This window comes from Brassica napus, chromosome C4 (genome assembly GCF_020379485.1).
Source record: "Brassica napus cultivar Da-Ae chromosome C4, Da-Ae, whole genome shotgun sequence".
NCBI classification, from domain to species: Eukaryota; Viridiplantae; Streptophyta; class Magnoliopsida; order Brassicales; family Brassicaceae; genus Brassica; species Brassica napus.
In genome coordinates this window covers 37,056,395-37,082,343 of record NC_063447.1, presented here as the reverse complement: position 1 = coordinate 37,082,343, position 25,949 = coordinate 37,056,395, and the positions used below count along the sequence as shown (strand labels likewise).

At 43.9% G+C, this 25,949-nt stretch overlaps 1 protein-coding gene and 2 pseudogenes across 1 annotated transcript; 1 reads left to right on the top strand and 2 right to left on the bottom strand.

Annotated features, from left to right (window-relative positions):
* The first annotated feature begins 1,042 nt into the window (after positions 1–1,042).
* On the top strand, positions 1,043–1,790 carry LOC125586050. The gene has a single exon (XM_048755837.1). It carries the CDS (start codon positions 1,269–1,271, stop codon positions 1,788–1,790), a length of 522 nt encoding a protein of 173 aa, XP_048611794.1. The 5' UTR covers positions 1,043–1,268.
* A 4,656-nt stretch (positions 1,791–6,446) lies between these two features.
* Positions 6,447–8,234, bottom strand: LOC125586049 (annotated as a pseudogene).
* A 14,151-nt stretch (positions 8,235–22,385) lies between these two features.
* LOC106402561 lies at positions 22,386–25,617 on the bottom strand (annotated as a pseudogene).
* Between the last annotated feature and the right edge of the window lie 332 nt (positions 25,618–25,949).

The window sequence follows — 25,949 nt, the reverse complement described above, 5'->3', positions numbered from 1 at the left end:
TAGACACAAATCGATGAATAAATACAAACAAAATTTAAAATTTCTACCAATTTAATAGTTTAAAATCGATTGTATTATGTATTCACGAAATATGGTCATATATAAGTGTCAACTTTTTAAGTTAACTAAAAACTATATGAATACTCCGGGCGTAGTGTAGCGACCGTGTTCCGAAGATCGATGTTAGGATGATCTGAGGACTGACTGGCCGAACTGTGAGAACGTACTGAATGGATTGGATGATGCTAGAAAGAGCTGATCAGAGTTCGAAGGAATTTCCGTGGGTGGATGGGAGAACTTGGATCGGCGCCTGATTAGTAGCGACTAGAGCGGAACCATGTACCCGATTAAAGCTAGGAACGGATCTGTTTTTGAGCCAAACAAAGCTCCATCAGTCGGTCTTACGCTCGGGTTCTTGGACAGGCCGTTTGGTTTGTTGAAACTCAGGATGTTCGGACAACTTGATGAAAATCCAGGCAAAGCGGAATTTTCGGACAGCGATGGTCGGATCCGGACAAGTGTTGTTGGATTCGGACAATACGGTTGAACTGGTCGGCTAGACAGCGATTGTCTGAAATCAGGCAAGACAGTTAAGACTGCCGGCTAAGCTGAGATGAGCTGATTCAGTAGTATCAGTCTGATTCGGACAAGGCGGTTAGAGTTATCGACTGGATCAGTCAGCTCTAGCTTGAGTTTCGTTTAAGTAAAACTGGCGGGAACAGTTAAAATCCAAAAAGGGGAAAACTCGCGCTGGAACGCTTTGGAGCGCGGGGTGGCGGTTACGGATTAAGAGTCGCGTGTAAAATAAGCGAGAATGGTTAACTTGGCAGTTTCTCGGGCCTAAACCGCCTAGCTGTCCATTTTAATCGTCTCATTTGTCTTATTTCGCCATTTCTGTACGGAAAGGGGAAGAAAGAACCAGAGAGAAACTCAGAGAGAGAAAAGTCCGATTAAGGGAGAGTTTTCGATATTTGGCTGGATTGATCAAGTCCGAGTCAAGAACGATCGTCTGTGGGGTGAATCCGACTGTCTGAACGTTCGAAGATCCGACGGAAACCGCCCAAGAGGTGTCAGAAGAGACCGAATCAAACAGAACAAACCGACTCTAAGACAAAGGTGAGTGTGTGACTGTAGCCTATCGTACTGAATCGTAGTACGGACGTCCGTGTAGGACACCGTTATGCTGGACCCAAGTGGGGGAGCGCAGCATATTTGGCCGAGATTTTGTAGAAGAGACAAATGAAAGAATCCGAGTCTTGAAACTGAAGATGAAAGAGTCTCAGGACAGACAGAAGAGTTATGCAGACAGACGCAGAAAAGACCTTGAGTTCGAAGTAGGAGACATGGTATATCTCAAAACCGTCACCTACAAAGGCAAGGACCGATCCTCAAAGAATGCCAAGCTGAGTCCAAGATATATGGGGCCGTACAAGATCCTGGAAAGAATTGGAAAGGTCGCCTACAAACTGGAGCTGCCCTCATCGATGGCTCAGTTCCATAACGTGTTCCATGTATCTTTGCTGCGAAAATGCATAAGGAATCAAGACAATGTGGTTCCTGAACCACCATCTGACTTGAGAGAGAACCTTACTGTGGAGGGACGACCAGTCCAGATCATTGGTAGAAAAACCAAACCTGAAGGCAGAAAGAATATCAAAATGATCCAAGTCGTTTGGGACTGCGATGGAGAGGAAGAAACGACTTGGGAGCCAGAGGCGAGAATGAAAGCTGAATTTCCAAAGTGGTTTGACAAACTCACGGAAGATTCAGGAAGAAAGACTCGAAGATGAGTCTGAGCCAAGTGGGGGAGAACTTGTAGCGACCGTGTTCTGAAGATCGATGTTAGGATGATCTGAGGACTGACTGGCCGAACTGTGAGAACGTACTGAATGGATTGGATGATGCAAGAAAGAGCTGATCAGAGTTCGAAGGACTTTCCGTGGGTGGATGGGAGAACTTGGATCGGCGCCTGATTAGTAGCAACTAGAGCCGAACCATGTACCCGATTAAAGCTAGGAACGGATCTGTTTTTGAGCCAAACAAAGCTCCATCAGTCGGTCTTACGCTCGGGTTCTTGGACAGGCCGTTTGGTTTGTTGAAACTCAGGATGTTCGGACAACTCGATGAAAATCCAGGCAAAGCGGAATTTTCAGACAGTGATGGCCGGATCCGGACAAGTGTTGTTGGATTCGGACAATACGGTTGAACTGGTCGGCTAGACAGCGATTGTCTGAAATCAGGCAAGACAGTTAAGACTGTCGGCTAAGCTGAGATGAGCTGATTCAGTAGTATCAGTCTGATTCGGACAAGGCGGTTAGAGTTGTCGACTGGATCAGTCAGCTCTAGCTCGAGTTCCGTTTAAGTGAAACTGACGGGAACAGTCAAATCCGAAAAGGGGAAAAACTCACGCTGGAACACTTCGGAGCGCGGGGTGGCGGTTACGGATTAAGAGCCGCGTGTAAAATAAGCGGGAATGGTTAACTTGGCAGTTTCTCGGGCCTAAACCGCCCAACTGCCCATTTTAATCGTCTCCTTTGTCTTATTTTGCCATTTCTGTACGGAAGGGGGAAGAAAGAACCAGATAGAAACTCAGAGAGAGAAAAGTCCGATTAAGGGAGAGTTTTTGATATTTGGCTGGATTGATCAAGTCCGAGTCAAGAACGATCGTCTGTGGGGTGAATCCGACTGTCTGAACGTTCGAAGATCCGACGGAAACCGCCCAAGAGGTGTCAGAAGAGACCGAATCAAACAGAACAAACCAACTCTAAGACAAAGGTGAGTGCGTGACTGTAGCCTATCGTACTGAATCGTAGTCTGATTGATAGGAATGTTCTATGTACTGATTGCTTGTCTAATTCGAATTATCTGCTAAGTTTTGGCTTGGTCCGAACAGTCGGTTCCTTCCATCGACGCATCTGGATCAGATCATGCGCCTAGAGCTGAAATGGCCTGCTAGGGCTTGACTGAATCTGATGGCGCGCTGGCTTGGAACGATTGGGTCGGCTAAGTAACTGACTGATGATAAGCATGTCCGTTTATTGACTGATTGACTCGATTGCTTTACTTGGCTGAGTGGGACGGAATGACCGCTCTTACTAAGCATATTGTTTGCTTATGCCTCCTTGTTTGGATGCAGATCAGGACCAGACCCGAAAGGGTAAAGACATAGCTTGAACGCGGGACAAGGCAGGAAGGAAGGATGGTGGATTTGGGTAGATATAGGACGAGATTAACATGTAATAGCCTATAGCGAACTGACTTGTTAACTCGAACCTCAGATTATCTATTCAAATCGTATTATGCTTACTTGACTGTCTGAAAAAGAACTAACACTCTGAAATAATTCTAAGTAAGGAAAAATATGAAAACGGCCCAAATCTGATCGAGGAAGTCGAGCCAGACTCGTACTGATGTTACGAAAAAATGGGTCGGGTCCTTTCACGTAGCCCGGGAAAATCTCTAAGAATTGTTACATTTATCATTTTTAACTTAACTTAACTATTTTTAAAATTTGTTTTTTTTAATTACTTTTAGTTTGAAGTAAGTATTTTTATTATATGTAACACAATTAACTAATAAAATATGAAGAATCAAGTGCGAGATTTTAGAGTTTTGTAAAAAAAATATAATTATCTATAGAACATAAATTCTCTTATTTTAAAAGATCGGAATCTCATCTCGAATAAATTCACGGAAATACAAAGTACTCCAATAGCCTACTTAAAATATAAAACCCTCTTTTCAAAAAAAAAACCGTACGTAATCATATTTCTTACGTGTAATAGTTGAAAACTGACAATTGAAATTATATGTTTTAAGTTTTATATAGCTTTCAAATTATATGTTATAATAAATCGAAATTCTTTTCAAATTTAAAATAAAAATAGTTTCAATTTGTAAAGTATAAAGAAATAAATTCAAAATAATTCAAAAATATTCATGAAGTAGCAATTTACAAAAGTTTGATCAAATTTTGTAAGTCAGTGTATATATATTTTCTTATCCAAGTAACTTTTTAAATTCACAAACTCTACACAATTTTATCTCCCAATAACCCTCATCTTTATAGTAGACTTCTTATTCACTCTAATCATGCTTTCTTGCTCACTAACACCTAGACATCACTTATGTCTTTTAATTTATTCTCTATATATTTAAATTGCTTAGCAAAGATTGAAAGACAGAAGTTGAGTTTTAGATTTTATATAGAAGTAGAGATCTAAAGAAAAACAATGATAAAATAGTTTAAAATGTAAATAAATCTAGGTATCAAGTTATGTGAGAAAGAGAATAATAATCCGAATGATGCATGAATTAGAATCACTCTTTGCTGCATGCTTTTGCATGATCTCTTATTTGCCTTTTGAAATGCTTTATGTAATCAATTGATTTGTTGAAGTAGAAATTTGTTGCTGGTGATGAACGGAGTAGTAGTTTGCCTGGAAAATATTGGATATTATTGTTATATTGATAAAAAAAAATTTAGATCTGTATTATTTTTTGATGTGTTTAATAAAATTATTTACCTTGGAAAAGTTTAGGAATTATGCTTGTGATGATGACAACTTTAAATTTCCTATTCTTCTTGCTTTGTAGGATGCTAAAATCTACTGCTTGTTTGTCGCACAGTATGAGTTTAGCAATTGTCGACATGAGATAGAGATGTACGTATGAAGAGAATTATTATTTCGTTTTTAACTATTGTGTTAGACTTACATGTTCAGCCGTAGACCAATTGTGGCATCAATATTGAGTTCTGGGTGGTCCGGTTTTATTTTTTGTATTATGAGTATCTGTCCGACGACATCTGCACATTGATTTTAGAATAAACATCAATGTTTGTTTAATTAATACTGGAATGACTTACTTACCTGGTAAGTAGGTGGGTGTAGTGGCTAAGCGCAATAGATTTATGTAATTCTGAGGATATAAATTGTGAACTGAAAATATCGGACCGATGTCTGTAACGTTCAATGTTATTGTCTTTTCGTCGATCTGAATGTAATACGGCAGTTGGGTGAGTTTCCGATGTCGTGAATTATGTATGACAGAAAATCCTAAAAACTCATATATATCTCCTTCAGTTAAGTTTTTTGGGTCATTCGGCTGAATATTTCCGGTGAGCCGACCTTCTAATAGTTGTCCCTGAATGTGAACAAATTTTGTTGTGTCGAACCAATTAAGTAAATAGTGAGTAGTTTAAAGGGCAAATCTCCAAAATAGCACATTTCTAAGTTTATATCACAAAAATAGCACTCAAAAACTAAAATAACCAAAATAACACATTTCTAAGTTTATCCTTTGAAAATTTTAATTTTTTTATTTTTCAAAATTTGAAATCTTATCTCCAAAACCTCATTTCTCAACTCTAAACCCTAAACCCTAAACTCTAAACCCTAAACCCTAAACCCTAAACCCTAAACCATAAACCCTAAACCCTAAACTCTAAACCCTAAACCCTAAACCCTAAACCCTAAAATCTAAACCCTAAACCCTAAACTCTAAACCCTAAACCCTAAACCCTAAATCCTAAACCCCACCATTTAACTCTAAACCCTAAGTTTGTGACTTTTGATAAAACATTAAGTGCTATTTTTATGACTTTTGACCTTGAGTGCTAGTTTGGGAACATAAACTTGATTTAGTGCTATTTTTGTCTTTTTCTCTAGTTTAAATCAAATATGGAGGATTGGAAAATGCATTTTTAACTGAATAACAATATATTATCATTCCATTTCTATAAAAGTTGGAAAATCTATTTGTTATTAGAATTTAGGGTTTAGTTTTTTGCTGAAGACGTTAAAAATATTTATTTTGTAATTACTATTATTTATTTATTTATTTTTTTATCTTTTTATTTTAAAAACATAATATAATTTGATAATATATGGTTTCTTTTTATAAAATATATATCAAATTTAAAATAACACAATCCTATTGGTCGGTGAATCTAGAGTTTAAGAAAAAGTCTATATAGAATATGCGGATGTCGATTAGAGGATAATGAATGGGGTGTTGATGAAAAAACAATTGAATGGCTGTTTTTAATGTGTATCGTATAAATAATTGTTGCACTCCAGAGATTCAGATAAATTGAATGGCTGTTTCTATGCATTTCGATTGGTAGCAATGAAAGGACTCTAACAAAAGTTAGGTTATCATTTTAAAATTCACATAAATGTTGGAGAATGGATACACACCCATAAAATTCACATAAATGTTCTAAGTATGATTGGTCAGTACGGTTCAGGATTTAGGATGATATGACAATGAAAAACAAAAGAAGGTTAAACACGAGCATAAACACAAGCGTAAACAATGAAAACAATAGGGGGTAATGTCAAAAACACAAGAGCTTAAACATAAGCATAAAATAATAGTCTTAGAAACAAGTCTGACAACTTAGAGATCGATAAAACAGTCTTGAGACAAAAGATAAAAAAGAGATTAGCCCTGTTCGTTTTGACAACGCTGCGACTAGAGTCAGCGTCAAAAAACTGTTAATGATTTCCTTCTTGACTCATCGGTGGGCTGAGAAACAGAAGACGCTGCGATTAAATAATCAAACGAATTCGGTGGTGTCGCAGCCGCTAAAAAAAGCAGCGTCAATGTTCATCTTCTTTCTCCTTTTCTAGCGACTGAAAACACATAAATTTCCTTCACTTTTGCTTTCTCTTTCCTATCAATTCCTTTTGGTTCTCTTTAAATTTTGGTCGCTCCTCCCTGCCGCTGCGTTCTTGAAACGAACAGGGCTATTACAAAGACGGACTGCGATCACAACCAATGTAAAACAAAAGCAAAGAGTTTCACACATCTCAAACTTGGTCAGATTAACCTGTAAAATTGTGAAAATCAAACATTCAGTTTCTGTAAGAATAGGATGGCAATTGAATTCCAAGAAGGAATCTTACACATGATCACTGAGCAGGTGGAGACATGCGTTTACTCAATTTAACCTGTAAAATTGTGAAAATCAAACATTCGGTTTCTGTAAGAATAGGTGTGTATAATAATAATGGCAAAATCACAAACAGCAGGAATATTATAATAAACTTACTACACTTGATCGCTGAGCAGCAGATGGAAACATGCGTTTCCTTTTGTGGACAAGAGGATGGTTGACTTGCACTAAGCTTGGACGATAAGGGGAAGAGCAAACAAGTGGGGGACGAGCAGCATGACGGATGTTGTTGGTGATGGGGTTACGGTTTTCAAGTATGAGAGCTTCTCCAAGGTAGACGGATGATTTGAGGCAGCCTTCTTGTCCAAACACAAAAGCCTTGTGAACAGTCCTGGTTCCGGTTAGTTGAAACAGTTCAAACAAGACAGCAACTTTGTTTTCCTCATCAACAAAGAAGCTCCCACCAGAACGTGGGGTACAGAGCTCAAAACCGTAGCTCCCGAAGGGCCCCGTTTCCACTCGCAAAAATTTGCTCCAGGACGCACGGTTGGGGTCAACAGTAAGGGTAACCCAAATCTCAAAGAAGCCAGATTCATAACCACCAAAAAGGACCGCAAGCTGCTCATCATCACCTCCTCTAAGGAAGGTTGAGAGGGTCACGCAGTCACCATTGTAACTGTTGAAAGAGTCATTAAAAGGAAGAGGGAGGCGTGGTCCAAACCTCTCTTTGGTAAAATCAAAACAGAGTAAGAAAATTTCCCCTTTGCTTCCACCATATATTTCATCAGGTATACTACGTTCAGCAAAAAAGTAGGTGTTTCCCTTGACAGGCACGCCTCGCTGATTCAAATCTATCAACCACTTGGAATTATTCTTCGCCACCCTCCATGAATTAGACTTAATAGATTTCGTACCCCTCAGCATCCACAAACCTCAGGATTTTGTGGTTGCGCGAGCCTGAGTCGTCGTCGGAGTATCCGATTGCGTGCTTGTCTTTCACGTTGAAATCTTCTCTCGGTTCAATCCACCTTGTTTGACACAGACAAGGGTTCCACAACACCAGCTTCGGTTCCTCCTTCTTGTCCTTAGCCACGCATAACACTAACCCATCGCAGTGATATAACTTGAATACCTCCAAATCATTCAGCAAATCTACCTCCTTTACCGTGACATCAACAAAATTTTCTTGGAACCTCTCCAGAGAGTACATCTTGGCATTCATCGTCAGAAACAGTTGCTGCGGCGGCGCTGGTGCTGCTTCTTCTTCTGCTTCTTTACCCGATCCAACCGCCTTCGGTGTCAGTATCTTCTCCCCAACCAATTGATCGCTCATCATTTGAAAAATTAGGGTTTTCCTCCAAGTTTCCCTATTGCCTTGGTCGTGTGTGTTTATATATATATATATATATATGGGTTTTCTGCAAAAAAACTTTTAAAGTGGTTTTTTTTTGCAAATTAATCCGCAAACTCAAAAACCCACGGGTCAACCCTCCAAGTGCCGGTCAAACCGAAATATAACCCTCGGCCGTATATATGTGTATTTGATAGTGTATAATTTTAACATTTTTCAATACTACGTTGTTTTGGCGCTAATTTTTAAATGAAAAAAAATTGTTGAACTCGGGGTTTGAAACTTGAACATTATGTGCATGCTATATAACCATCTCGGCCAACAAATATATTTGTTTAATTTGTTGTTCAATATATTTAGAAATCTATATAATTGCGTTTAACAAATCTATATATTTGGTTATATAGTATGCACATAGTGTTTAAGGTTCAAGTTTCAAACCCCGAGTTCAACAATTTTTTTTCATTTAAAAATTAGCGCCAAAACGACGTAGTATTGAAAAATGTTAAAATTATACACTATCAAATATTACACATATATACGGCCGAGGGTTATATTGCGGTTTGACTGGCACTTGGAGGGTTGACCCGTGGGTTTTTGAGTTCGCGGATTAATTTGCAAAACAAAATCACGTTGAGGGTTTTTTTGCAGAAAACCCTATATATATATATACCCAATAATTTCCCTAGGTAATTTTAGCCAGAAAACTAACCCATACCTTTTTTTTACCTAGTCTTGTTTATTCTGATTCGGTTTCACTTTCATTTTATTTATTTTTAAATGTCTTTCATATCTTAATTTTAAATATTTATTTGCTTAAATATATATAAATTCCTACTTCTGTTTTTTTTAAAAAGCTAAAATGTGTTAATTGGGCAAAAAAAATCAGAACCGATAAATTTATACTTAATTTATGCAGGAAAGCTCGACTTTCGCTTTTTGGTGGAAAATACTTGATTTTACAGAATTTTGTATTTTTAACGGAAAAATTGATTTTTTATTAAAAACTTAAACCATTTTTGCTACTAAAATAATAATAATAATAATAATAATCAACTAGCCAACGATACAGTTGCTTTCAAAAAGATTCTCATGTCAATGCAACCCCTATCTTCTACCAAGTCCGATAGGTGTCCCCTGTCTGACCAAGCGTCAAATCAGAAGGAAGTTTGAAGCCTGTCTCTAACTTCGATACGATGAAACTCCTTTGCTTTATCTCTATATTTTAGAAGTTTCCTCCACATATATGATTCCAAAGTTGACGTGCTCCGAACTTCCCAGAAAGTACCTCTCTTTAGCTGGTTTTCCTTAACCCAGCGTGCCCAAAGAGAGAAGGATGAGGTGATCCGCCAGATAAGCTTCAGACATCACGTGACATTAATTGATCTCCTTCAACGGGCGTAAACCAAACCCTCCCTCTGATTTTTGAGTTCTTACTAGGTCCCAAGCTATCTTAGCTCGCTTCATGTTTAGCGATGGGCCAGACCAGAGAAACGCAGAGCATTGTAGGAGATGGATTACATCCCTCCACAAGGCCCATCAAATAACAGGCCGCAGCCCGACAATTTCGACTGAGTTTAGTCGGCTTAGCGACTAAAGACGTCGGCTCGACTCTAGAGTACTTTAAGCCAGTCGGCTAAGATGATCAGTTGTACTCGGCTTGGACGAAATAACACCAAGGCCCGCATACTCGGCCTTTGGTGACAGGGCCCAAAGGAGAAGTGCGATTAGGGCATCACGAACAGAGGCACTATAAGAGGGGAGGAGGAGGCAACGAGCGAGAGGACTTTTGGAGAACCTACACACTAAGCGGCTAGATCTAGGGTTTCAAAACGATCATTCTGACCTTGTTGCTTAGACCTCAAATCTTGTCTCCTTATTTCCCATCAATCTTGTAACCCTTTGTCGGATTCTAATAAAAACGTCTTTAGTCACCCATCTTGAAGTTCATCATTCTGATCAACTGAATCCCGTACGAACAATTGGCGCCCACCGTGGGGCGACTAAAGTAACGTTCTAGATCTACATGGCTCAAGACGACGCCGCCTTCGGCGCTCCGGGCGAGGAACCGACCCCTACTCCTGCAGCCGCGCCACCCATTACCTCAGATTTCATGAGCTCCGTCATGGCTCGACTCGCTCGCCAAGACGAAGTCCAAAAGACAACCAACGACCAACTCGCTGCGTTGATCGCGGCGCTCACAGCTCCTGACGGACAGGCGAGCCGTTCCCAGCAGATACGACGCCGCCTCTTCAACACAAACCCTACGGCCACCGGAGCCGACCATGTCTCCGACGACTCGGAGCCCAACGAAGCCCTTCTCGCAGATGCTCTCCCAGCAGGTCCAGATCTCACTACAATACGCGAGCTCGCTGAGCTCAAACTCAGCCTTCAACAAATGGGCGAAAAGATCCACCAAGTAACCAGCGCAGCTCCCCAAATAGAGAGTGTACTCGCCGCAACCTCACGTACTCCTTTTACTCGCGCGCTGACTAGCGTGCAACTCGGGAAGATAGAGAAGCTGCGCCTACCCGAGTATAAGCCCGGCGGAGACCCGGTGGAGCATATGACAGCTTTTAACATCGCGATGGCGCGAGCTCGACTCCCTAACGACGAAAGGGACGCAGGTTACTGCCAGATGTTCGTTGAGACTCTTCACGAGCAAGCCCTGACTTGGTTCTCCCAGTTGGAGGAGAACTCGATCGGATGTTTCCGCGACTTATCAGCAGCTTTTCTCAAGACTTACATTATGTTCACCAAGCGCAGCGCCACTGCCTCTAGCTTGTGGAACCTCAACCAAACTAAAGACCAGAGTCTTCGCGACTACATGGAGAAGTTCAAAGCCGTAGTCTCCAGGATTGACATTCCAGACGGTATTGCCATTGACGCCTTGCGAAACACTTTGTGGGTTCGTTCTAAATTCCGGGAGGATTTATACCAAAATCCAACTACGTCGCTTCAGGACGCTATCGCGCGATCCGACAACTTCATCCGAATGGAAGAAGATACCAACGCCATTCTCAGCAAGATGAACGCACCCAAAGCGCCAGCGGCTAAAAACGCCAACACGCGACAAGAGCCGCGCCAGCACGCTCCAAACGACAAAAACGGCCGCAAAGACGGATACATGTATGTCGTCAACGAGAATAACGAACCGATCTCTACTCTCGTGGTTCGCGGAGAGGGGTGGAACAAGTGGGTAAGAGAACTCGAAACATCCGACAAACAAGTCGACACTGTTTGCACCACCCAACCTACGGCGGGAGCCGGATCAGCAGCGGGGCCTTCCAGGACCATCGATCTCACCAAGCACTGCAAATATCACGACGTCAAGGGACACGATACAACGGAATGCAAATCTCTCTACGCACATTATCTCTCTTCTCTCGCGAGCGGCGGGTTTAAGTTCGAGCCCTTGAAAACTAAACCAAAGAACGGTAAAAGCTGGAGCAAGAATAAGGAAAGAAGAGCCCAACGCAAAGCCACAGGAAAAGGACAGCAAAACGATGCTTCGCGACGAGATGACGAGGAACAAGCCCCGAAGGATAATGGCGAGGGAGACTCCTCAGCCGACGAAGAGCACCCGGCTAACCGCAGACGCATCGAGGTGATACTCTCTCAGCAATCCTTTTCGTCCGATGAAGAGAACGACGATGCTCTTGTATTCGGAGATCTGAGAGACGTCCTTAAACGGAAGTTCGAATCAGAAAACGAAAGCACTTCCAAGCACAGAGATCTCAGAACAATGCTGGATGCACGGAAGTCTCGACGCATCTCGGCAAGCGACGCTAACGACAACGAAAGACCAGTTAGCGATCTCCGAGATAAACTCAATTCCGGCGCATGCGATCTTCGCGTAAAGCTCAACCGTTCAAAACCAACAGACTTACGACGACAGTTGGAGCGAGTTAAAGGTCAGTCTCAATCTTCACCACCCGAGACCAGCATATCCAAAGACCTCCGCGCCCTACTGGACTCTAAGCGAGTACAAGCGGGGCAGTCTTTGAACGTTATCATGGGAGGCTCCCCCCCTAACGGGGACTCAGTCCGTTCCGTGAAAGATTATCGTCGACAAGTCGCGACGTCCCAGAAATGGCCGACTAAACCGACAAGTCATCCTCCGATAACCTTCTCACCAGATGACGCTGTGGGTGTCCACACGCCCCATAATGATCCACTCCTCGTCGTCCTTGGAATTGGAGAGTACGATGTCACCAAAATCCTTATCGACACCGGAAGTTCCGTCGATCTCATCTTCCGAGAAACCCTGCAGAAGATGGGAGTCGACCTCGATGACATAAAAGCGTCCTCCAGAACGTTAACCGGATTCAACGGGTCTTCAGAAACTATCTTGGGAACGATCCGCCTCCCGGTGCGTGCATGCGGCGTTACTCGAACAGTCAAGTTTGCCGTCGTAAGCACGAAAGCTCCGTATCACGCTATACTCGGTACCCCTTGGTTACACTCAATGCAAGCCATTCCTTCCACTTACCACCAGTGCGTCAAGTTCCCTGGCACGGACGGAAAGATTAAAACGTTGCGCGGGGACCAGAGAGCCGCCAGAGATCTCCTAGTCGCCACAGTCAAACTTCAGCGGTCGTCATTATCCGTAAACTCAGTATCTACTCCAACCTCAAAAGTCTGCTCTCAAGAAAGCGAAGTCCTAGAGTTACCTATTGACGACGTCGACCAGAGTCGAATTGTGAGGGTTGGCGCGTACCTTTCTGAGGAAATGCAGCAGTCAATTCTGGATTTTCTCAGAAAGAACATTTCCACGTTCGCATGGTCTATGGCAGACATGAAAGGCATTGATCCGACTATAACGACTCATGAACTAAATGTCGATCCAACTTTCAAGCCCATCCGCCAGAAGAGACGCAAACTCGGTCCCGATAGGTCTAAGGCTGTAAATGAAGAAGTCGACCGGTTACTCGGTGCAGGTTCGATTGCCGAAGTCCGCTACCCCGAATGGTTGGCGAACCCAGTAGTCGTCAAAAAGAAAAATGGCAAGTGGCGCGTCTGCGTCGACTTTACCGACTTAAATAAAGCCTGCCCAAAGGACAGCTACCCTCTTCCCAACATCGACCGTTTAGTCGAGTCTACGGCTGGAAACGAGATGCTAACCTTTATGGACGCTTTCTCTGGATACAACCAAATAATGATGCACCCGGACGATCGCGAGAAGACAGCCTTCATCACAGATAGGGGAACCTACTGCTATAAGGTCATGCCGTTCGGCTTAAAGAACGCTGGAGCAACCTACCAACGGCTCGTAAACAAGATGTTCGCAGATAAATTGGGTATCACCATGGAAGTATACATCGACGACATGCTGGTTAAGTCTCTCCACGCCACTGATCACCTCAGTCACCTGCAAGAATGCTTCGAAACTCTCAACAAGTACGGCATGAAGCTGAACCCGGCAAAGTGCACGTTCGGAGTCTCCTCTGGCGAGTTCCTCGGCTACATTGTCACGCAGCGAGGAATTGAGGCGAACCCGAAACAGATATCCGCGGTCCTGAACCTCCCGAGTCCAAAAAACAGTAGAGAAGTACAACGACTCACGGGGAGAATAGCCGCTCTAAACCGGTTCATTGCCAGATCCACTGACAAGTGCTTGCCTTTCTACGATCTCCTGAGAGGAAACAAGAAGTTCATTTGGGACGAGAAGTGCGAGAAGGCATTTACTCAACTCAAGCAATACCTGACAACACCTCCTGTACTCGCTAAGCCGGACGTCGGTGACGTCCTGTCTCTCTATGTCGCAGTATCACAAGCTGCCGTCAGCAGCGTCCTGATAAAGGAAGACCGCGGCGAGCAAAAGCCCATCTTCTATACGAGCCGGCGCATGACCGGGCCAGAAACGCGATACCCGACTCTGGAGAAGATGGCCTTAGCAGTCGTCGAAGCAGCGAGAAAGCTTCGACCCTATTTCCAATCGCATTCGGTAGAAGTGTTGACTGATCAGCCTCTCCGAACGATACTCCAAAACACCAACAGGTCTGGAAGACTCACAAAGTGGGCCATTGAACTTGGCGAGCTCGATATCATCTACAAGAACCGCACTGCAGCAAAGTCACAGGTTCTTGCGGACTTCTTGGTCGAACTGGCCCCAGAGTTGGAACAAGATCTCGCACTCCCAAGTTTGAACTGGACGCTGCACGTCGATGGATCGTCGACCAACAAAGGAGCAGGCGCCGGAGTCCAATTACAGTCTCCGACCGGAGAGCTAATCAGACAGTCTTTTAGCTTTGGCTTTCCCGCTTCAAACAACGAGGCAGAATACGAATCTTTGATCGCCGGACTCCGCTTAGCAAAAGCCGTAAAAGCTAAACGACTAAGCGCCTATTGCGACTCCCAGTTAGTCGCCAATCAGTTCAGTGGCGACTACGATGCCCGCAACGATCGAATGGACGCCTATCTCAAAATAGTGCAAAGCCTAGCAGCAGAGTTTGAGTCCTTCGAACTCATCAAAGTTCCCAGAGGCGAAAACATCTGCGCCGACGCCCTCGCAGCCCTTGGTAGCAAGCTTCATGACCAAGTTAAACGAACAATCCCGATACATCGTATCGAGAAACCAAGCATCGATATTCTGACCGACAAAACCCTCATCGCCCAGGTTGTCGAGCCCATTGCTCCAGACGACGACGGATTTGGCCCAGATTGGAGAACTGAGTTCATCGACTACCTCTCGAAGGGGGAACTCCCAGCAGAAAAATGGGCAGCCCGCCGGCTAAAAACCCGCAGCGCCCATTACGTCGTTCTCGACGATGAACTGCACAGATGGACGGCGAGTAAAGTCCTCCTCAAATGCATCCATGGCGATGAGACAGCAAGGGTTATGGCAGAGACGCATGAAGGCGCTGGCGGAAATCATTCGGGCGGACGCGCGCTAGCAATCAAAGTAAGGAGCTTAGGGTTCTTTTGGCCGACAATGAACGCTGATTGCGAGTCATACGCGAGAAGCTGCGACAAGTGCCAACGACACGCCCCCAGCATCCATTGCCCAACCGAGATGTTGCGCACAACCACCGCCCCTTACCCGTTCATGCGATGGGCGATGGATATCATAGGACCGCTTCCTTGTTCCCGCCAAAGACGCTTCATCCTGGTCCTCACCGACTACTTCACTAAATGGATCGAAGCTGAAGCATACGCTCAAGTCACAGACAAAGAAGTCCGCGGTTTCGTCTGGAAAAACATTATTTGCCGCCATGGTCTACCTTATGAAATTGTCACCGACAACGGATCGCAGTTCATGTCAGGTAATTTCAAGGAGTTCTGTAGCAAGTGGAACATTCGATTAAGCCCCTCCACCCCTCGCTACCCGCAAGGTAACGGACAGGCAGAATCCTCAAACAAACTCATCATCGATGGCATTAAGAAGCGTCTGGACCTGAAAAAGGGTCACTGGGCCGACGAACTCGACGGAGTCCTATGGAGCCACCGCACAACCCCGCGAGGATCGACTAAAGCGACACCTTTCTCCCTCGCCTACGGAGTCGAAGCAATGGCTCCTGCTGAAGTTAACGTTTCAAGCCTCCGACGTTCCAAGATGCCTCAATACGTCGAGCTCAACAAGGAGATGCTACTCGATGCCCTCGATGAGATAGAGGAACGACGAGACCAGGCTCTGCTGCGCATCCAGAATTACCAACACCAGATCGAAAGCTACTATAACAAAAAGGTTCGAGCCCGACCTCTGGAACTCGGCGACCTCGTCATGCGCAAAGTGTTCGAAAACACTAAGGAGTTAAACGCCGGCAAACTCGGCGCCAGGTGGGAAGGACCTTACAAAATCATTAAAGTCGTCAAACCTGGCGTATACAGACTCCAAACGTCGCGCGGCGAAGAAGTCCCACGTTCATGGAACTCAATGCACCTACGACGCTTCTACCCGTAGGAGTATGTCTTAAAAAAAAAAAAAAAAAAAAAAAAAAAAAAGACACCGAGTAGATGCACCCTATGGTCACTTCTACTCGACCGAGTAAATGCGCCACTCACGGCCACTTTTACTCGGGAAAAACGAACTACGAATGGCTTGATCCTCAACCGAGGTACGTAGGCAGCCTTACACAGGTTCAGCTGTAACAAGACAAAACCGAGTAGATGCACCCTATGGTCACTTCTACTCGACCGAGTAAATGCGCCACTCACGGCCACTTTTACTCGGGAAAAACGAACTACGAATGGCTTGATCCTCAACCGAGGTACGTAGGCAGCCTTAAACAGGTTCAGCTGTAACAAAAACAAAGTCAAAATCTTGTTCTTTGCCTCAACTTCCACTGAGAGGATGCCTGTCATCGAACCCAACGGCTCCCGTGTCTCCAGCAGGAGACACGCGGACACTATCGTTCCATTTCCCGGCTATGTCCCGATCAGATATTTAGCCTGAGAACCCAACAGTCGCTGGTCACCTATGCCTAAGGAGCATTGACCGACTAAACGGAGTGAATCTTCAACCTTTCCTCGACTAAACGCGTAATGGACTAGCTACCCAATTACTCGACTGTCAATAGTGAAACGGACAAAAGAACCTTCCACTTTTAGACCCAGCCCCTTGTTCTCGATACAGAACGACGCGTCTAAACGTCGTCTCAATCGAAACGCAACAAGAGCTGAATAAACCTCCCGCGGATCATTTCCTTGTCTATTTGCAAAGACCAAAGTTGCAAGTACAGACGAGAAACACAATTCGCAAAATCAAAAGATCGCTTATATATATATATATATATAAATATGTCTAAACATACAACAACAGGGCCTATCGAGACCACAACGGACAAGACATAAGTCATACATCAAAGAACAGAGTCTTGGTCGCCACGATCCTCGGCAACGGCGACAGTCTGGTCCTCCGCCCGAGTAGGAATGGAAACGGTAGAGTCAATAACGGGACGTGAAGAAACGTCTATATCCCCAGCTTCATAGGTCGTCTCCTCCTCAGCGGGACGCGGCAGCGACGCTTCCTCGATCTCGGTCTCTCTCTCTTCCTCTGGGCGCTCGTCAAAACCACTTCCCACCGGGGACTTGACAGGCTTGGTAGGGACAGACGTGACATCAACAAGTGGCTCCTCTGACGGCTCCCCAATAACTTCAAGCGAGGTCACCAGCTGAGAAGCCGTCTCTGGCCCGATCGAATTCACGTTTGATCCATAGGGATCGAATGATGTTCTGAACCTGTCCTCGACAAAACGGGAAGAGAGGACCAACGGAGAAAGAGTAAGGTCGCTATCTGACAGCGGCTCTACTCGGAGTTTCATAACCTCCGCCTCATAAAGTTTCTCCTGCTCGGCGAAGACATCGATCATTTCTTGGGGAATCTCCGTTCCACTCGCCTTTATGGCCTCGAGGCACCTCTTCGTTCCCAAAGCTTGACCATACAGGTTCTTCGCCTTCTCATAAGTCTCCAGACGAGTAAAATGGTCGCGCACGCGATCAAAACGGCGACTTGCCTTCTCAGCCATGATAGCCTCGACTCTTTCCCTCTCTCGAGTAACCTCCAAACGCCGGGAGTCCCTCAAGCGCTGCCCCTCTCTGACAAGTTTGTCCACCGCAACATCTCTCTCTTCGATTATCTCTGCCTTCTTCTTCTCCAGACTCGCAGCCGTTTGCTCCAGGTGACTGTTTTCTCGAACGAGCTTTTTCCTCGCCGCGCTAGAAGACTTAAGCTTGCCCTCCAGTTCTTCGAATTTTACTCGAAGAATCTCTTTCTCCTCTACGGCCTTCTCGTTGGCCTTCTTATGCTCCGCCCTTACTCTCTCGATCACCTTCAACCGCGTCTGGGCAAGCTTCTCTGAAGATCCCAACTGGATCATCGTCTGTTTCAGAGCGCTGTCGTATTTCTCAACGAGAAAGTTCATACTCCCATCACTCTGCAAAACGACAAACATGAGCCACGTAAGACGAGTAAAACCCGATGGATCGAATGATGAGGTAAAGCATGAAGGATAGCGCAGTTACCCGAGCTCTCGAAGAAGCAGCGTCTATGTATTCGTTCCTGAAGTACAGGTCGTCCAGCTGTGGCATCTCCTTCGTCCCGCCACGAATCTGGCGCGTCAGCTCCGCGCACCTAAGAGGGTTAAGGATTAGGGGGGTCGTCTCATTGTAGGAAAACTCGACCCGATCAGGGAACTCTATCTTCTTCCCCCTCGCAGTAGAACCCTCCGAACGAGACCTTGCTCTTGCGGACGGATCGGGAATGGGTCTATCATCCGCAACAGGATCACCGCCCCGCGCTGAGACCTCTCTCTCCGCGGAAGGGGTCTCAAGGGAAATGTCTCCTCCCGCGACAACTTCGACGAGGCCCACCTCCGCATCGGAAGGACGCGGCTCAGTCTCAACGGACTTCTTCTTCTTTTTCTTTCTGGGACGATCTTCAGGCGCAACCTCGGAACGGTCAGCCTCGACAGAACCCGCTTCGAAAGGCCTCTTCCTCCCTCTCTCTCTCTTCCTCTCCTCCAAACCTTCGGAGGTTTCGTCAAGAGAAGCCATCTCTTCAAGAGGAAGCTCTTCGGCTGCTTTCCTCCTGGCTTTCTTGCTCCTCTTCCTCTTTTTAGGACTTGAAGCAGGAGGCTCCGCCTCAACGTCTTTGTCGACCAAACCAAGGGTCACTTCCAAGGAAGCTCGACCTGCGTCAGAACTAGCCGCCCCTTGCATATCCGTAGTAGTCGCTTTCTTCTTAAGACTTGAAACAGGAGGCTCCGCCCCAACGTCTTTGTCAACTGAACCCAGGTCTTTGTCGACCAAACCAAGGGTCCCTTCCGAGGAAGCCCGACCTGCGTCGGAACTAGTCGCCCCTCGCATATCGGAAGTAGTCGATTTCTTTGAAAGCAGTTGCAGCCTCCCCCTCAGCAAAGCACTCAAATCCGGTACTCCGTCCATCTTCCTAGCTTCGTCTAAAATTTTTTGCTGTTTCCGAGTGAAAAGAGACAGACGCGACTTGCGGGGTCCGAGTACGACAGGGAGCTTCGATTCCCAATCAGCTGTAAATAAAAAGAGGAGAAGAGAGACTAAGTGTTGCTACAACTTCTCGGAGAAAGACCGATGAACTCACCTCTAGCAATCCGAGCTTCTTGACGTCTTATCCACTCTCTACTAAGGTCAGGCCAACGGAGATGACTGTGAGCCGCAATCGCCTGGGCACTCTCGAAGAAGTTCTCCGGGTACGCGATCGTATTCGGGTGACGAACTGCAATAACAAAAAAAAAAAAAACACACACGCCGTTAGGATACTCGAATAGAGCGTGGCGACAACAAACACTATCTACCAAGTGCTTTGTTCCACATAACGCGGTAGTCGTCCCCAGGAGGCTCTGCGAAGGCATGTTCGTCAGATTTAACGTAAAAGTACGAGCGTTGCCAGTCCTTCGTCTTGTTCGGGTGTCCTGACAATACATTGTAGACCGAGCGCATCTTCACCGAGAATATCCCATGTGGCTCCGCCTTCGTGAAAGTCAACTCTTCGAATACTCTCACACTCATCGAAACGTTTATCTCCGCCGCCATCACCATTAGCATTACCGCGGTGCGCAATGACCCGTTGAGCAACTGACAAATGGCAATGTCCCGACGAAATGCGTACGACGTGATCAGTCGGGGAATTGGAAACCAGAGTTTCGTATGGTCCCCAAAATACGACTCATAGACGCACTGATAGCCAATCGGAGGCGACCAAGGACGCTGTCCCCTAGAAGGAATGATGTATGTGACGCCGGCACCTCCACTTCGCCTCAATAAGTCCTTCACCGTCTTGTGGGAGGAGCAAGAATCGAAGACATTCTCCCATGACTGAGCCTGCGGGTCACAAAGCAATTCGGACGGGAGAGGCCCGATTTCTTCGAAGATCCCACCAGGATGATAGATCGTCGGCCGGCAGTCTATCCGATCGAATGGAATCTTCCGACTAGATCGTCTCGACAACCCTGAGGCTTGGCTAGATGCTTCAGAGCCGCTACCACCCCCTTCACTGTTCCCGACTTCAATGCGACCTGCCCTTTCTTCACGAATCATCTTATGAGCGTCAGCGACCAAAAGGCGTTGAGATAGAGTCATGTTGTCTGAATCCCGAAGAGCGTCGTGATGAATCAAGTCGAAATCATCCAGCGGGCTGTCGGCTACCTGCTCGTCTCTGGTCGGACTCGGAGAATCCGCGACCCCTTTTCCTTTTTCTTCTCGCGACAAACGACTTCTCAGGGACATGATTCGGATTTAGGGGACGACTACAGACGCCAGACGATACCGACGGAGTCTATGCGGAGAAAGACGTACCTAGAGAGAGAAAGTAAAAGTAGAGAGAATGGAGAGAAAGCGGAATACCTGAGTTTGCAGAGATGAATGACGAAAGTGAAGGAAAGAAGCCTATTTATAGCAAAAACGAGGCGCATTCTTCGAAGCGCCATCATTAGGTCTACAAAGGCCTAAATGGGCCTCAAAGGCCGCCTAAATGCCCAGAAACCTACTCGCGACGGTCCAGTTTCTCGCTCAAACCGGTTTTCAATTCAGAAAATCGGACTGAAGTTAATCTCCGGTTCTGGTCTAAACCGACTCAACAGAATTAATCATCCGAAGACCGCCCGGGCTCTAAACCAGAGAACTTTACTTCCCGAGTAAAAATACAATGCTTCATGAAAAGACGCAGCTCGGATCGACTAGACGCGACAGGCGACTAAAATCACACGCTGGCAAAACAAGTTGTCACTGGCATTAGTTCCCGCCCGGGATCTAAAACCAGAGAATTCTACCTCCCGAGTAAAACACAACGCATCATGAAAAGACGCAGCTCGGTGCGACTAGATATAATAGGCGACTAAAATCACACACTGGCAAAGCAAGTTGTCGCTGGCATTACGTCCTGTTATATGAACGAACCTGACCCACAAATTCACTGAGACCGACAAGCCGCTCACAAGTGAACTGGGGGGGGACTTATTGTAGGAGATGGATTACATCCCTCCACAAGGCCCATCAAATAACAGGCCGCAGCCCGACAATTTCGACTGAGTTTAGTCGGCTTAGCGACTAAAGACGTCGGCTCGACTCTAGAGTACTTTAAGCCAGTCGGCTAAGATGATCAGTTGTACTCGGCTTGGACGAAATAACACCAAGGCCCGCATACTCGGCCTTTGGTGACAGGGCCCAAAGGAGAAGTGCGATTAGGGCATCACGAACAGAGGCACTATAAGAGGGGAGGAGGAGGCAACGAGCGAGAGGACTTTTGGAGAACCTACACACTAAGCGGCTAGATCTAGGGTTTCAAAACGATCATTCTGACCTTGTTGCTTAGACCTCAAATCTTGTCTCCTTATTTCCCATCAATCTTGTAACCCTTTGTCGGATTCTAATAAAAACGTCTTTAGTCACCCATCTTGAAGTTCATCATTCCGATCAACTGAATCCCGTACGAACAAGCATATACTGTCTATCTCCTTCAAGCATTCACTAGGTAGATAGAATGATGATATCCAGAAGTTTGTAATGCTCATTAAAACCGATTTGATAAGCTGTAAGCGACCCACCATTGATAGAAATCTGTTTGTTCATAGGCTTATACGTTTTTTTAATTTTCTATATGAGTGGCTGATAATCGTTCTTTCCCATTGTTTTGGTGAGGAGAGGCAGTCCCAAGTAGCGAACAAGGAGCGCACCAACCCTCAACCTGTTCTGAACCTGGAACTCTTGTCGCACTGCATCATCAACCCCCGCAACAAAGCTTCCAAAGACTTCAAGAATGCTTTCTATAGATCGAGTATTGCCATCGGAGAACACTAGGATGTCGTCCGCAAAACTCAGATGCGTGAAGCTCAAGTTTTCACACTTCGGATGATATCCCATCTTATCAGTATAATTAAGTATGTTCTCTAAACACGTCTATGGAGTGGAAAGCAGAATCTGTGTTTTTATTTATCATCTTCATACAGAATCAAACCAGTAGTTTACACAAGGAGACATGGTAAGCGAAGATTAAAAGTATTTTCAAGCTGAAGATTTTGGTAGTTCTTGTGGTGATGTCTTGAAACAATAGATAAAGTGAAATGGAAAAGTAGCAAGTGACAGCAAGCAGAAGAACTAGTAGTAGTAGTAGCCAAGGATGACTTCCCCTTTTGGTGGGAAACATGAAACATCACCAAAGATCCAATGTCTCAGATATGGACAGAGAAATGGTGCAAGTCCCCACCTCCATGCATGTCATTGGACTGACCATGAACAAGCATAGCTCGGTTAGTCCGAGTTGTTGGGAAACCCGAAAACAGGAATTCAGTGTGTCCGAAGATATCAGCACCTTCGGAAACAGATGTGATGTCAGAGCCAGAAGTGGTTGAGCCACCACGGTCTTTGTTGTGCTGTAGCAAATGAGCTTGGAATCTAGACATGTTTGCCTCATTGCCTGTTGGACCGACTTGTCACGTTCTTGTTCTTTGGCAGCAGCCTGCTCGGATTCTTGAAGAAGTTTTTTGGTGTTGAGGAATCTTCCACCGGATCCTCTTGGCCTTTTGAGAGCATGGACATGTCGTGATTCATGAAGATACGGCTGTTGCAGCAAGAAAAAGACTGATATGAGCATAGCTTTCTACATGAGAAGCTTTGTTGGTTCCTTATTATACCTTCCGGGATTTGATTAGTTTGTTCTGAGCCTCAAGCTTGGCGCGTTGCTGCCTCCTTCCTCATGATTGCATGGTATTGCTTCGCATTGATAGACACTGGCTCAGCTTCAGTGATCTCCACTGGTAGTGCAACTCTACCAGGAACCATACCCACCATTTGGTGATTGCATGTCTGCAAAAGAGATGAAGAGACTTGAGATCACTTCAAAGCATAGCAGAAGAAGAAAGTATACAAAAGTAATTAAGGTCTCACTAACCGGTGCATGTGGTAGATATGTTGTAGCTAGTATACTTAAATGTGTTTAGAAGTGTCCATATATGTTACCTTTCAAAATAACGCATCAATGGATCCTCGCAATTGAGTAGAATATAGGTGTGTGCACTATGAGCGTCTTTTTCACTCGACCACTAAATCTCTTTTGATTTCCCACCTAGTCGCCCAATCTGGCTAAAGATGTCTGGAACACCAGCAACTGCATATGTTTGTGCGACACCACCATCATCATATCTTCTTGGAGCTATTTTCCGGGTACGTACTTTTGACGCAAAGTAGTACGATGTGAAGTGAGAAGTTTATTCGGTCAAACTTCCAGCAATTATAGAACCTTCAACTTTTGCGAGGTTCTTTGCTTTTCCCTTCAAATATTTCATGGCTCGCTCATACTGATACATCCATCCGTAATGTACAGGTCCACAAAGCAATGCCTCATATGGGAGGTGGACAGCTAGATGCTCCATGACGTAAAAAAATCCGGAGGAAATATCTTCTCCAAGTTGCACAATAAGATGAGAATGTCACTACAAGAAAAATGGGTTTTAATAGCAGATCGGGATAGCGTTTTTTTCGATTGTGCTATTGTTGACATATCTCTTACTTTTAGATAGCGTTTGCGAAAATACAAACGCTATGTTAGGTTGGTCCGATTTTAATTTCTCCAAAACACTTTTCGGACATAGTATACATAGCACTTTTAGTTTTGAAACGCTATGCATATCTAAAGCGGAAAAATAATTGATTTTCCCTCTCGTACTTGTTTCACTTTTCCTCTTACTATATTTTACATAACACTTAAGGTGAAACGTCTATAATAGCATATGTTTAATAAACATATATTTAATAGCACATAATTAAAAATGCTATATTTGTCTTTTTAAATCCGTAAACCGTAAACGAATTTTTAAACCCTAAACTTTAAACATATACTTTAAACTCAGATATTAATTATATAGTGAAAAACTATTTCTGTTTCATAAATTTAATCTCAATCTCAATACCCCAAACTTTTAACTCTCAAACCCTGGGCTCAAACCCTATACTCAAACCTTTAAACCCTTAAACTAATTTCATTTAGTATAATTCTTTTATTTAAAATCTTTAAACTAATTTAAGATTACAGTTTAAAAATTAATCTCAAATCTCAATACCCCAAACTTTTGATCCTCAAATTCTATTATATTTTAAATTTTAATTATCATGTTTAATTCTTTAAATTTATGCAATTTTTGAAGTGAAATGAGAAGAACAATTTTATTTTTTTAGGACCATTGATTGAATTTGATCTAGTGGCAACAATCATTATTTGACTTTTGAATCTCTAAACCCTAAACTTTAAACACAAACTTTAAACTATAATACTATAAACTTTATAATACATGAAAACTTAAACTTCAGATCTTAGATATAAAACTAAAAAATTGAATATTTTTGAAATTATCAAATCATATAATTTTTTTTATCAAATCAGTTTTTAATCATATAACCACAAAATTAAAATGCCAAACTTAAATCCTCTAGTTCATAAACTTTAAACTATATTTCATATATCCAATTTCTAAACCTTAATTTTAAATTTCAAACTTAAATCCTCTAGTTCATAAACTTTAAACTATATTTCATATATCCAAATATAAATCACAAAATCATAAACTTTAAACCTTTTCTTAAAATAATTTTTATTTTCAAAAATATATCATAAATATTTTTATACTAAACACACAAAATAAAATAGAAAACAATGTTATTAAGAAAAATAGGAATCAAATACAAAAATTTGATTGGTCAACACAAACTGGCCAATCACATACAAGGACGGAGATCATGCTTTATGTAATCACAACCATTGATTAAACTTTTTGAAGGGTCCAGATTACTCATACTTCTTCTCCTCTCTCTCTCTCTGTCGCTTTTGTTTTCAGATCCAAAAATTTTGTAACTGTCTAGACTCACAAAACTCATCTTCTTTCTCTCTGCATCTTCAGTTTCTCTAAGTCACAGATTCATTGTCACCATCCTCTCTGTCGCTCAGTATCCTTCTCCTTACAGATAATGGAGGTTGTGAGACAACAACAGAGGAGGAGCATCCCATCTACTCTATTCTCTCTCTCTCTGAACCGTGATGCCTCCTCTCTGTCCTGTGACGAAGTGACGCCTCCTCTCTGCTCTGGTATTCATTCTTCTCTTTTACCCTCTTTGTTGTTTACTTGATTAATTTTTTTGGTTTGTAAGAAGGTTTCAGAGAAAGACTAGAGCAATAGCGTAAGCTTGGAGAATCAGAGCAAGGTGGGAGAAGACAGAGCAACGGCGTCGGAGAAGACCGAGCAGCGGCGTCGGAGAAGACCGAGCAGCGGCGTCGGAGAAGACCGAGCAGCGGCGTCGGGGAAGACAGAGCAGGGGCGGCGTTGGGGTAGACAGAGATGGTCGCGAGCAGAGATGGTGGTGCGGCGGGTGAGGACTGGAAGATGAAGAAGGCAACAAAGTTCATGGCTTGAAAAGACGATGAAGATCATGGAAGAACACGACAACGAAGGTGGTGGTGCGACGGGTGAGGGTTGGAAGATGAAGAAACGACGAAGGTGATGGTGTTGGGGTGGCGCTTAGTTAGTACTAATTAGGTTAAAGCTTGGTTTAGTTAGTAATTAGGTTAAAGTTTTTGGTTTATTATTTAATTAGATTTTTTTTATATTTTTGTAATCCAATTTTGTTACAGATCAATATTAATAAAGAAATTTTAAATATCTGAATTAATTTTAAATTTTAATTATGCTTTTATTTTTAAATTATTAACTGAAAAATAATTCTAAAATAAATAATTAA